Below are 14,471 nucleotides of genomic sequence, written 5' to 3'. Positions count from 1 at the left end.
TAATAAAATTCTTCTCCAAAATTCAATTATTTTCAAAAAATTTAATAAAATTCTTGGCAAAAGTTAAATTATTTTCGAAAATTTTCAACAATTATATGTTTTTCAATACCTACTATTTTAATAAAACTTTCCAAAAGAATTCAATTACTTAAAAAAATTTTTGATAAAATTCTACCCAAAGATTTAATTATTTTCATAAATATGAAAAATTTCACAGGAATTCAATTATTTACAAATTTTTTATAAATTTCTTCGCAATAATTCTATTATTTTCAAAAATAATAAAATTGTTTACATAGGGATTCAATTATTTTCATAAATAATAAAACTTACCACAGAATTTAAATTATTTTTAATACAATTTTAATAAAATATTTCTAAAGAATTCAAGTAATTTTTAAAATCTTTATAAAATTTTTGATTTAATAATTGAATTATTATTAAACATTTTAATAAAATTCTTTGAAACAATTCGAGTATTTTGAATACAAGTTTAATTAAATTTCTCGGAAAAATTTAATTATTTTCATGAAAAGTAAAAATTCTTCACAAAAATTCAAATATTTTCAAAACAATTTTAATAATATTTTTAGAAAGAATTCAATTCTTGAACAATTTTCTGATTCAAAATTAAGAAGAAATCGCTTGCTAACTGTTCAATTATTATTTTCAAAAATTTTAAAAAGAATCTTCAAACCAATTCAATTGTTTTCAAATTGTTAAAAATTCTTGTCAAGAATTCAAATAATTTCATTAAATGTTCAATTTCAATTATTTTGAATAAAATTTTAATTACATTCCTTTAAAAAATTTTATTATTTTAAAAAATTTTAATTTAATTAATATTTAAATTTAAAAAAAAACTTTAGTTCTACGCAAAAATTTTACGATTTTCAATACAATTATAATGAAAAATTTCTAAAGAATTCAATTAATTTTTAAAATTTGAAACAATTTTTTTGGATCAAAATTCAATTATTATTAAAAATACTAGACAAATTATCCGCGCGCAAGCGCGCGGGAATGTTGTATTGCAATGTTTATTGTAAACAATTTCCAGTCATTTTAATTTATGTAATTTTTAAAGAAATACTTATTATGACACATAACTAAAAAACTAATAATTAGAATTAAATTTTCAAATTATATTATATTTTTAAACTTTAAAGTATATAAAAAAAATTTAACAAATTTTGATACTAATTTCAAATTTTACATCAGATTTTCAAAAGTGAAAACTTCTTGTACGAGGTAAATTGAATTTCTCAAAAATTGATATTAATTACCTAAATTAAAAATAATCTTCAACTTTCTGAACAAAGAATATAAATAATATTTTTTTTAGAGAATTTTTACTACCTTAAATTCGCTAATTTTCAAAAAAATTTCGTAAAAATCAATTATTTAACAAAATTTTATGCAATTTATTTTTCACAATAATTTAATTACTGTCAATAATAATAAAATTTTTCATGAAAAGTCAATTTTTAAAAAAAAATTTTCATTAAATTCTAAGCAAGAATTTAATTATTTTCATAAATAATAAAACTCATCGAAGAATTTCAATTATTTTCATTACTATTTTAAATTAACTAGCTCCTCCGACGGCCGCAAGCGGCCGTCTACGGTGCTAGTTTTTATATGTCCATTGTCCAAGTCCATTATTTCATTAATAATAATATTCAAATTTTTTCAGTTAATAATTTGCTTATTTATATTTGAAATGTTGACGTTTTTTTTGACAATGCAAAATAAGATTTATTATGAGTACTTTCTCTTAAAAAAAATAAAATTTATATATTCGCGCTCTTTTTAAATAACATACGACTGCAGCGCCACCTTCACATGTACAAACAATTTTAAAAACACCCTTCTATTAAGATTTTACATTCTCATTGCCCATTCTTTACTTCGATACTTTTCGATACATTCGACCTTTCCACTCCATGTCTTTTTTAAGAAAGGATAATCGAAAAATTCAGTTATTTTCACAAATAAAGTTTTTACACAAGAATTCAATTATTTAAAATAATAAAATTTTGATGATATTTATTATATTTCGAAAAAAATAATGATTTAAAACAATGTTTATAAAATTCTAATGAAGAATTCACTTACTTTCAAAAATAATAAAATTTTTACAAAAATTTAATTCTTTTTAAATATTTTAATAAACTTTTCTGCAATAATTCAATTATTTTCAAAAATAATAAAATTCTTCTCTGTAATTCAATTATTTTTGAGAATAATAATAAAATTCTATTCAAATTAAAAACCATTCAATTATTTTCATAAGTAATAAAATTCATAGCAGGATTTCAATTATTTTTAATACAATTTTACAGGAATTGCTCAAAAATTTTAATTATTCTTAAAAACTTAATTTCAATTCCTCGAAAAAATAAATTATTTTATAAAATGTTTTTTTTTAAATTCTATGGAAGAATTGAATAATTATTTTAAAAAATTTAATAAAATTGTTCGAAAGAAATTAATTCTTTTAAATACGATTTTAATTAAATTTTTTTGAAATAATTCAATTTTTTCAATTTTAATAAGATTTTTCTAAGAATTCAATTATTTACACGAATAATTTTTCGAAAGAAAAATTATTAAAGATTATTAAAGATAAATAAAAAAATTACCCCCGAAAATTCAATTATTTTGAGGTATTTTAATAAATTTTTTTTCAAAATTCAATTATTTTCATAAATAACAATATTCGAGTCGAGACAATTTAATAAGTAAAGTATTTTCCAGAAGCACAAAAATAATGAAGCTAAATCCCATAAAAGAGAAGAAAAAATGTTGAATTTTAAGAAAATCGGATTTTTGAATTTTTTCGAATTTTCGTTAATTTCAGTTTTTTTCACCAAACAGTCGAGACTATTAAATAAGTAAAGTATTTTCCAAAAGCACAAAAATAATGAAGCTAAATCCCATAAAAGAGAAGAAAAAATGTTGAATTTTAAGAAAATCGGATTTTTGAATTTTTTCGAATTTTTGATAATTTTAGATTTTTTACCAAAGAGTCGAGACAATTTAATAAGTAAAGTATTTTCCAGAAGCACAAAAATAATGAAGCTAAATCCCATAAAAGAGAAGAAAAAATGTTGAATTTTAAGAAAATCGGATTTTTGAATTTTTTCGAATTTTCGTTAATTTCAGTTTTTTTCACCAAACAGTCGAGACTATTAAATATGTAAAGTATTTTCCAAAAGCACAAAAATAATGAAGCTAAATCCCATAAAAGAGAGGAAAAAATGTTGAATTTTAAGAAAATCGAATTTTTGAATTTTTTCGAATTTTTGATAATTTTAGATTTTTTACCGAAGAGTCGAGACAATATAATAAGTAAAGTATTTTCCAAAAGCACAAAAATAATGAAGCTAAATCCCATAAAAGAGAGGAAAAAGTGTTGAATTTTAAGAAAAACGGATTTTTGAAATTTTTCGAATTTTCGTTAATTTCAGTTTTTTTCACCAAAGAGTCGAGACTATTAAATAAGTAAAGTATTTTCCAAAAGCACAAAAATAATGAACCTAAATCCCATAAAAGAGAGGAAAAAGTGTTGAATTTTAAGAAAATCGGATTTTTGAATTTTTTTGGAATTTTTGATCATTTTAGATTTTTTACCAAAGAGTCGAGACAATATAATAAGTAAAGTATTTTCCAAAAGCACAAAAATAATGCAGCTAAATCCCATAAAAGAGAGAAAAAAATGTTGAATTTTAAGGAAATCGAATTTTTGAATTTTTTTGAATTTTTGATAATTTTAGATTTTTTACCGAAGAGTCGAGACAATATAATAAGTAAAGTATTTTCCAAAAGCACAAAAATTATGAAGCTAAATCCCATAAAAGAGAGGAAAAAGTGTTGAATTTTAAGAAAAACGGATTTTTGAAATTTTTCGAATTTTTGATAATTTTAGATTTTTTACCGAAGAGTCGAGACAATATAATAAGTAAAGTATTTTCCAAAAGCACAATAATTATGAAGCGAAATCCTATAAAAGAGAGGAAAAAGTGTTGAATTTTAAGAAAATCGGATTTTTGAATTTTTTTGGAATTTTTGATCATTTTAGATTTTTTACCAAAGAGTCGAGACAATATAATAAGTAAAGTATTTTCCAAAAGCACAAAAATAATGAAGCTAAATCCCATAAAAGAGAGGAAAAAATGTTGAATTTTAAGAAAATCGGATTTTTGAATTTTTTCGAATTTTCGTTAATTTCAGTTTTTTTCACCAAACAGTCGAGACTATTAAATATGTAAAGTATTTTCCAAAAGCACAAAAATAATGAAGCTAAATCCCATAAAAGAGAGGAAAAAATGTTGAATTTTAAGAAAATCGAATTTTTGAATTTTTTTGAATTTTTGATAATTTTAGATTTTTTACCGAAGAGTCGAGACAATATAATAAGTAAAGTATTTTCCAAAAGCACAAAAATAATGAAGCTAAATCCCATAAAAGAGAGGAAAAAATGTTGAATTTTAAGAAAATCGAATTTTTGAATTTTTTCGAATTTTTGATAATTTTAGATTTTTTACCAAAGAGTCGAGACAATTTAATAAGTAAAGTATTTTCCAAAAGCACAAAAATAATGAAGCTAAATCCCATAAAAGAGAGGAAAAAATGTTGAATTTTAAGAAAAACGGATTTTTGAAATTTTTCGAATTTTCGTTAATTTCAGTTTTTTTCACCAAACAGTCGAGACTATTAAATATGTAAAGTATTTTCCAAAAGCACAAAAATAATGAAGCTAAATCCCATAAAAGAGAGGAAAAAGTGTTGAATTTTAAGAAAATCGGATTTTTGAATTTTTTTGGAATTTTTGATCATTTTAGATTTTTTACCAAAGAGTCGAGACAATATAATAAGTAAAGTATTTTCCAAAAGCACAAAAATAATGAAGCTAAATCCTATAAAAGAGAGGAAAAAATGTTGAATTTTAAGGAAATCGAATTTTTGAATTTTTTTAAATTTTTGATAATTTTAGATTTTTTACCAAAGAGTCGAGACAATATAATAAGTAAAGTATTTTCCAAAAGCACAAAAATAATGAAGCTAAATCCCATAAAAGAGAGGAAAAAATGTTGAATTTTAAGAAAATCGAATTTTTGAATTTTTTCGAATTTTTGATAATTTTAGATTTTTTACCGAAGAGTCGAGACAATATAATAAGTAAAGTATTTTCCAAAAGCACAAAAATAATGAAGCTAAATCCCATAAAAGAGAGGAAAAAATGTTGAATTTTAAGAAAATCGAATTTTTGAATTTTTTCGAATTTTTGATAATTTTAGATTTTTTACCAAAGATTCGAGACAATTTAATAAGTAAAGTATTTTCCAAAAGCACAAAAATAATGAAGCTAAATCCCATAAAAGAGAGGAAAAAATGTTGAATTTTAAGAAAAACGGATTTTTGAAATTTTTCGAATTTTCGTTAATTTCAGTTTTTTTCACCAAACAGTCGAGACTATTAAATATGTAAAGTATTTTCCAAAAGCACAAAAATAATGAAGCTAAATCCCATAAAAGAGAGGAAAAAATGTTGAATTTTAAGAAAATCGAATTTTTGAATTTTTTTGAATTTTTGATAATTTTAGATTTTTTACCGAAGAGTCGAGACAATATAATAAGTAAAGTATTTTCCAAAAGCACAAAAATAATGAAGCTAAATCCCATAAAAGAGAGGAAAAAATGTTGAATTTTAAGAAAATCGAATTTTTGAATTTTTTCGAATTTTTGATAATTTTAGATTTTTTACCGAAGAGTCGAGACAATATAATAAGTAAAGTATTTTCCAAAAGCACAAAAATAATGAAGCTAAATCCCATAAAAGAGAGGAAAAAGTGTTGAATTTTAAGAAAATCGGATTTTTGAATTTTTTTGGAATTTTTGATCATTTTAGATTTTTTACCAAAGAGTCGAGACAATATAATAAGTAAAGTATTTTCCAAAAGCACAAAAATAATGAAGCTAAATCCCATAAAAGAGAGGAAAAAATGTTGAATTTTAAGAAAATCGAATTTTTGAATTTTTTTGAATTTTTGATAATTTTAGATTTTTTACCGAAGAGTCGAGACAATATAATAAGTAAAGTATTTTCCAAAAGCACAAAAATAATGAAGCTAAATCCCATAAAAGAGAGGAAAAAATGTTGAATTTTAAGAAAATCGAATTTTTGAATTTTTTCGAATTTTTGATAATTTTAGATTTTTTACCGAAGAGTCGAGACAATATAATAAGTAAAGTATTTTCCAAAAGCACAAAAATTATGAAGCTAAATCCCATAAAAGAGAGGAAAAAGTGTTGAATTTTAAGAAAAAGGGATTTTTGAAATTTTTCGAATTTTCGTTAATTTCAGTTTTTTTCACCAAAGAGTCGAGACTATTAAATAAGTAAAGAATTTCTTAAAAGCACAAAAATAATGAAGCTAAATCCCATAAAAGAGAGGAAAAAATGTTGAATTTTAAGGAAATCGAATTTTTGAATTTTTTTGGAATTTTTGATCATTTTAGATTTTTTACCGAAGAGTCGAGACAATATAATAAGTAAAGTATTTTCCAAAAGCACAAAAATAATGAAGCTAAATCCCATAAAAGAGAGGAAAAAATGTTGAATTTTAAGAAAATCGAATTTTTGAATTTTTTCGAATTTTTGATAATTTTAGATTTTTTACCGAAGAGTCGAGACAATATAATAAGTAAAGTATTTTCCAAAAGCACAAAAATAATGAAGCTAAATCCCATAAAAGAGAGGAAAAAATGTTGAATTTTAAGAAAATCGAATTTTTGAATTTTTTCGAATTTTTGATAATTTTAGATTTTTTACCGAAGAGTCGAGACAATATAATAAGTAAAGTATTTTCCAAAAGCACAAAAATAATGAAGCTAAATCCCATAAAAGAGAGGAAAAAGTGTTGAATTTTAAGAAAATCGGATTTTTGAATTTTTTTGGAATTTTTGATCATTTTAGATTTTTTACCGAAGAGTCGAGACAATATAATAAGTAAAGTATTTTCCAAAAGCACAAAAATAATGAAGCTAAATCCCATAAAAGAGAGGAAAAAATGTTGAATTTTAAGAAAATCGAATTTTTGAATTTTTTCGAATTTTTGATAATTTTAGATTTTTTACCGAAGAGTCGAGACAATATAATAAGTAAAGTATTTTCCAAAAGCACAAAAATAATGAAGCTAAATCCCATAAAAGAGAGGAAAAAATGTTGAATTTTAAGAAAATCGAATTTTTGAATTTTTTCGAATTTTTGATAATTTTAGATTTTTTACCGAAGAGTCGAGACAATATAATAAGTAAAGTATTTTCCAAAAGCACAAAAATTATGAAGCTAAATCCCATAAAAGAGAGGAAAAAGTGTTGAATTTTAAGAAAAACGGATTTTTGAAATTTTTCGAATTTTCGTTAATTTCAGTTTTTTTCACCAGAGAGTCGAGACTATTAAATAAGTAAAGTATTTTCCAAAAGCACAAAAATAATGAAGCTAAATCCCATAAAAGAGAGGAAAAAGTGTTGAATTTTAAGAAAATCGGATTTTTGAATTTTTTTGGAATTTTTGATCATTTTAGATTTTTTACCAAAGAGTCGAGACAATATAATAAGTAAAGTATTTTCCAAAAGCACAAAAATAATGAAGCTAAATCCCATAAAAGAGAGGAAAAAATGTTGAATTTTAAGGAAATCGAATTTTTGAATTTTTTTAAATTTTTGATAATTTTAGATTTTTTACCAAAGAGTCGAGACAATATAATAAGTAAAGTATTTTCCAAAAGCACAAAAATAATGAAGCTAAATCCCATAAAAGAGAGGAAAAAATGTTGAATTTTAAGAAAATCGAATTTTTGAATTTTTTCGAATTTTTGATAATTTTAGATTTTTTACCGAAGAGTCGAGACAATATAATAAGTAAAGTATTTTCCAAAAGCACAAAAATAATGAAGCTAAATCCCATAAAAGAGAAGAAAAAATGTTGAATTTTAAGAAAATCGGATTTTTGAATTTTTTCGAATTTTTGATAATTTTAGATTTTTTACCAAAGAGTTGAGACAATTTAATAAGTAAAGTATTTTCCAAAAGCACAAAAATAATGAAGCTAAATCCCATAAAAGAGAGGAAAAAATGTTGAATTTTAAGAAATTCGGATTTTTGAATTCTTTCGAATTTTTGATAATTTTAGATTTTTTACCAAAGAGTTGAGACAATTTAATAAGTAAAATATTTTTTAAAAGCACAAAAATAATGAAGCTAAATCCCATAAAAGAGAAGAAAAAATGTTGAATTTTAAGAAAAACGGATTTTTGAATTTTTTTGGAATTTTTGATCATTTTAGATTTTTTACCAAAGAGTCGAGACAATATAATAAGTAAAGTATTTTCCAAAAGCACAAAAATAATGAAGCTAAATCCTATAAAAGAGAGGAAAGAATGTTGAATTTTAAGAAAATCGAATTTTTGAATTTTTTTGAATTTTTGATAATTTTAGATTTTTTACCGAAGAGTCGAGACAATATAATAAGTAAAGTATTTTCCAAAAGCACAAAAATAATGAAGCTAAATCCCATAAAAGAGAGGAAAAAATGTTGAATTTTAAGAAAATCGAATTTTTGAATTTTTTCGAATTTTTGATAATTTTAGATTTTTTACCGAAGAGTCGAGACAATATAATAAGTAAAGTATTTTCCAAAAGCACAATAATTATGAAGCTAAATCCTATAAAAGAGAGGAAAAAGTGTTGAATTTTAAGAAAAACGGATTTTTGAAATTTTTCGAATTTTCGTTAATTTCAGTTTTTTTCACCAAAGAGTCGAGACTATTAAATAAGTAAAGTATTTTCCAAAAGCACAAAAATAATGAAGCTAAATCCCATAAAAGAGAGGAAAAAGTGTTGAATTTTAAGAAAATCGGATTTTTGAATTTTTTCGAATTTTTGATAATTTTAGATTTTTTACCAAAGAGTCGAGACTATTAAATAAGTAAAGTATTTTCCGAAAGCACAAAAATAATGAAGCTAAATCCCATAAAAGAGAAGAAAAAATGTTGAATTTTAAGAAAATCGGATTTTTGAATTTTTTCGAATTTTTGATAATTTTAGATTTTTTACCAAAGAGTCGAGACTATTAAATAAGTAAAGTATTTTCCAAAAGCACAAAAATAATGAAGCTAAATCCCATAAAAGAGAGGAAAAAGTGTTGAATTTTAAGAAAATCGGATTTTTGAATTTTTTCGAATTTTTGATAATTTTAGATGTTTACCAAAGAGTTGAGACAATTTAATAAGTAAAGTATTTTCCAAAAGCACAAAAATAATGAAGCTAAATCCCATAAAAGAGAAGAAAAAATGTTGAATTTTAAGAAAAACGGATTTTTGAATTTTTTCGAATTTTTGATAATTTTAGATTTTTTACCAAAGAGTCGAGACTATTAAATAAGTAAAGTATTTTCCAAAAGCACAAAAATAATGAAGCTAAATCCCATAAAAGAGAGGAAAAAGTGTTGAATTTTAAGAAAAACGGATTTTTGAAATTTTTCGAATTTTCGTTAATTTCAGTTTTTTTCACCAAAGAGTCGAGACTATTAAATAAGTAAAGTATTTTCCAAAAGCACAAAAATAATGAAGCTAAATCTCATAAAAGAGAGGAAAAAGTGTTGAATTTTAGGAAAAATGGATTTTTGAAAATTTTTTCGAATTTTCGTTAATTTCAGTTTTTTTCACCAAAGATTCGAGACTATTAAATAAGTAAAGTATTTTCCAAAAGCACAAAAATAATGAAGCTTAATCCCATAAAAGAGAGGAAAAAATGTTGAATTTTAAGAAATTCGGATTTTTGAATTTTTTCGAATTTTTGATAATTTTAGATAATAATTGAATAGAAAAAGCATTATAACGTGAATTTTTAGAAATAATTGAATTTTGAAATAACAATTTCAATAATTTTTTGTTTCAGACGCAAAACCCGTGCCGAATTCATCTGAAACTGTGAATGAAGAGAAAAATAATAAGGAGGTAAAGGAAAAGAATGCGAATAAAAAAGAGGAAGTTCAGAAAGTGTCAGTTGATAAGGAGGAACAAGAGGAAGAAGACAGCGATGACGACGACGATGACGACGAAGAAGACGATGACGATGAGGACGATAGCGACGATGAAAGTGAAGATGAAACTGAAGACGACAATGACAAAGTTGATAATAACGAAACAAAAAAGGATGTTTCCCAAAATTCAGAAAAATCACTAGGAAATGAAAAATTAGCCTCCGAATATGAACAATTCATGAAAATGGTATCTAATGACAGTCCCTCGAGATCATTAAAAATTACACCAACAATTTCACCTTCGAATTACGACGAATTTAATCTCGATTCAGAATTAGTTAAACCGGCAGATTGTAAATTTATCGATCAATCGTCAATTGTTGACGAAACCACAAATTTACAACAAGCAAAGGAGAAAATTTCCAATGAAGAAATAATTCCCACCGATGAAAAAATGAATGAAAAAATTGTAAGTAAAAATATTTCCGAAAAGGAAATAAAAACATTGGCTACAAACGAAAAGGGAGAAAAAATTTCAAATCCCATCGAGAAGGGTGAGAAAAAAATTCATAAAGAAAGAAAATTACCAGAGAGTGAAAAAATGGAGGAAGAAACGGAAAATATTGAACGAGACGAAGTTACCAAAATTCATGAATATTCGGAGAAAATTAATAAGAAGAAGAATTGTAAAGAGGATCAAGATTCTGATTCGCGATCAATTCCCAGTGATTGGGAAAACGTTCGTATTAAAGTTGAGCAATTAAGTGACGAGAATGTTGAGACAAAGAAAGTAAAGAAGAAACGAAAGCAAAAACAACGATCGTATTCAACCAGCAGTGAATCGAGTTCCTCATCAAGTTCTTCAGACTCCGAAGAGAAAGAGAAAACGAAAAAACGTCGAAAGAAAAGAGTCGTACAGTCGAGTAGCGATTCGGACAGTAGTGATTCGAGTTCGAGTGAGTCATCAAGTTCGGACGATACACGAAAAAAGAAACGAAAGCGCATCAAGAAGAAAAAGAAGCGAGTGAAGAAGTCATTGAAGAAAGCGAAAAAGAAACGCTCAAGAAAACGTGCCGCTTCGACAAGTAGCGATTCAGACGACGCAAAAAAGAAGAAACGCCTCAAGAAGAAGAAATTAAAGAAAAAATTGTCCGAAGTCAAGGAGGAGACGTCACGCAAACGAAAGAGAAAATCATCCACAAGATCACTGAGTAGTGACAAAAATCTCAAGCGTCTTCATATTGAAAAAATCGAGAACGATTTGAAACGTAAGAAAAAACGCCGAATTGAAAAATCGAAACGCACAAAACTAACCAGCGATCTTGAGAAGAGAATTCTCGCCGAGGCACTTTCGCCAAACAGTGTTCTATTGAAGGAATGCGACACCGGTAAGGAGCAAAATCTCATTCAGGAACAGGCCCGAAAGCAAAAGAAGAAGAAGCGCGAAGTGAGTGAAGATCGTCTCTCCGAATGGGAGAAGGAATCAATATTGATGACACGGCAAATTGAAGGCAGTCTCGAGCACGAATTAACCTCCGACGATAGTTCCGAGAAGGAAATAATAGCAAAAGACGATGAGAAGGAGAAACGAGACGCGAAGAAACGAGAGGAACGAAAACTAAAGAAACGCGAGGAAATAAGAATTCGAGAAGAAAAGGAGGCGAAAAAACGAGAAGAGGCCTTGAAGAAGGAAGAAAAGGTCAAAGAATCAAAAGAAAACGACGACGACGAAGAAGAAGAAGAAGAGGAGGAGGAGAAGAAAAAAGAAATAGAGAAGAAAGAGATTGTTCTACCAGAAAATGTTGTGGAAGAAATTTTGACACTAGATGAAAAACAAAAACCGGAAGAAATCGGAAAGAAAGAGACTGAAATTCTCACCGAATGGGAAAAGGAGAGTCAAAGAATAACCAACGTTTTGAAATTAATCGACACCGAGCCTTTGAATGTGACGCAACTCTCTCATCTCGATGAGGCGAGAAAACGTGATATTCTAGCCGACGAGTGGGAAGTCGATAGTCTCGAATCAATTCGAGATGCAAAGTCCCGAAAGAAAAGTTCCATGCGCCATGAGAAGGTGAAATACGACGTGAAAACGGACACGTACATTTCTGTCGAACGAGAAGTTGCCCGGGATAACAAGAAAAAACAGGAGAGACTCTCGGCAATTCGCATCTGGGAAGAGGAGCAAGAAGAAGGCGACAGGGAGGAGGAAATGTTCCTCATTGAAGAGAAATCAAAAATACAAAATTGGGACATTGAGAATGAATTCACGAGGAGTGACTCATTTGGCAGTGTGGAAATAAATACGGACGATTTGCTGCAGAATAATTTGAAAGACGAGAATAAGAGTGAGAAGAGTGTTGATATTGAAAATGAGGGGGGAAAGAAGAATGACAGTGGCGATAGGAGGAGAAAGAAAAGTCGATGGGACGTTGGAAATCAAGTGGAGGATAAGGATGATATTAATATGACGCCGGTTATGTGGGAGGAGGAGGGTACGGATTGGAAAAAGACTTCTGGTACTGAATCAGCCCTACTGCATTTGGCTAAAGTCAAAGAACAAATTAGTCCCATTCTAGAGAATCTTCCGGAGAAAATAAAATTGGAGGATTTTCATATTACAGATTCGCCGGATGTGTTTCAGAAGAAATTGCAGAAAATGGGATTGGCGGACGATTGGCTCGCGGAAGGTAATCTTGAGAAGGAGGGAATTGTTTGTAAGAAGGAGACTGAGAAATCGGAGACGGAAGCAACTATAAAACTCAAGTCGATTGTCGAACTACAAAATCAGGAGGCGAAAAATATTGGTCTTTACAGTCCCAGTTCTCCGGCTCTTTCGCAAAAATCCGAGGTGAGATTTTTTTTATTTCTTTCTACAGTACTATTTGGTTGATTCAATTATTAAATTATTTTAAATTTAATTTTATTAATTAAATTAAAATTTTTTAATTTTTAATTCATTTTAAATTTAATTAAATTAAATTACTTTAAAATTATTTTATTATTTTAAATGAACTTTCCTTTTATATAAATAAATAAATAAATGAATTCTCAACAAATTTTCTCAAAAGTACTGAAAATAATTGTTAAAGAGAAAATTTTAGTTAAAACGTTTTGAAAATAATTAATTAATTTTGGTATTATTACAGTTGTAATTTTTAGAAATAATTAAATTTCGAAAGATTTGAAATTGTAATTTTTGAAAATTTTATAATTCTTACGAAAAAACAATTAATAATAATTATTTTAAATAATGTTACAAAATCATTGAAGCATTAAATAATTCAATTTAAAAATTCTTTAAATTTTATTCAAAAATTTCTCGAATTACAGATTTCGAGCGAAGGCGAGAAGCAGAAGGAAAAAGGGGAATTACCTGGATTTGTGAAAGGTCCACTTTGTAACATTCCTTTGCCAACCGATGTACTAGCTAAATCTTTAATAACTCCCACACTTTTGAAGGAGGAAATAAAAGTTCGCCTCGAGGAAAAGAAATACGACGATCCGGACAAATATAATGATTTACAATTGGATAGTCTAAATCCTGAGAATGAGGATATAATTGATTTACATCCGGGAATTTTGGAAACTGAACTTAACGAAACAAGCGATAAAGAATCATCAGTCGATGAACAAGTTCCATTGGTTAATACTCCAAAGGAGGAAAATATCGTCGAGAGTAAAATTTCCCTGAAACTTGTGTCAAAACCACTTCTCATACGTCGACCAATCGATTCCTCAGCAAATCTCGATTCAAATTTAAAACAAGTTTTTGAAAATCCTTCCGATTATGAGGAAAATTCCAAAGCACAAGAAGAAGGAAAAAGCGCCAAAGAGAACGAAAAAATTGAAAATCAAAAAGCAGAGAAGAAAGTAACTGTAAAATCTGAGAAAGTTGAGGGAAAGAGTGAACCACGTGATAAAGTGTCGAGTAAACGGGACAAAGATTCGGATTCTCAACGATCAAAGTCACCGGTTAAGGAGAAAAAAAGAAGTCCTAGAAAGGATCGTGATAAGAGAGAAGGTGACGATCGAGCTAAAAGTAGAGGGCACTATAGTGATACTAAAGATAAGGAGAAGAGTCGAAGTGATAAGGAACGAGGTACGAAACCAGTGCACGATGCTAAACGACGAGCGACGAGTCCACTGTGTAATCGAGGAAGGACGATTAGAGGCGGAAGTCCTTGGGAAAATGAGAGAAGTCGCAGTCGAAGTAAGGATCGTAGTCGAACTCGAAGTTTCAGTCCAAGTCCAAGAAGAAGGGATGACAGCAGAGACAGGGACAAGAAGTTTGAAGATGATCGATTTTCAAAGAGTAACAAATTCACAAGCGATCGTCGAGACAGGGGAAATCGAAGTCCACCTAAGTATAAAGGTAATATAATTTCTTTTATTTATTTAATAATTTAATTTAATAATAAT

At 26.8% G+C, this 14,471-nt stretch overlaps 1 protein-coding gene across 3 annotated transcripts in view; it reads left to right on the top strand.

Annotated features, from left to right (window-relative positions):
• LOC122505771 (trichohyalin-like) overlaps window positions 1-14,471 on the top strand; it is a 37,692-nt gene that overhangs the window by 10,609 nt on the left and 12,612 nt on the right. For all 3 annotated transcript variants that reach the window (XM_043617690.1, XM_043617634.1, XM_043617762.1), the window contains 2 exons: window positions 9,965-12,900; window positions 13,383-14,424. In XM_043617690.1, the coding sequence (XP_043473625.1) occupies window positions 9,965-12,900; window positions 13,383-14,424 (3,978 nt within the window). The remainder of the gene's footprint in view (window positions 1-9,964; window positions 12,901-13,382; window positions 14,425-14,471) is intronic.

The sequence above is a fragment of the Leptopilina heterotoma genome, unplaced genomic scaffold (assembly GCF_015476425.1).
Source record: "Leptopilina heterotoma isolate Lh14 unplaced genomic scaffold, ASM1547642v1 Lhet_0, whole genome shotgun sequence".
NCBI classification, from domain to species: domain Eukaryota; kingdom Metazoa; phylum Arthropoda; class Insecta; order Hymenoptera; family Figitidae; genus Leptopilina; species Leptopilina heterotoma.
Note: the sequence above shows the minus strand (reverse complement) of the source record. Positions and strands in the feature narration are given on the sequence as shown.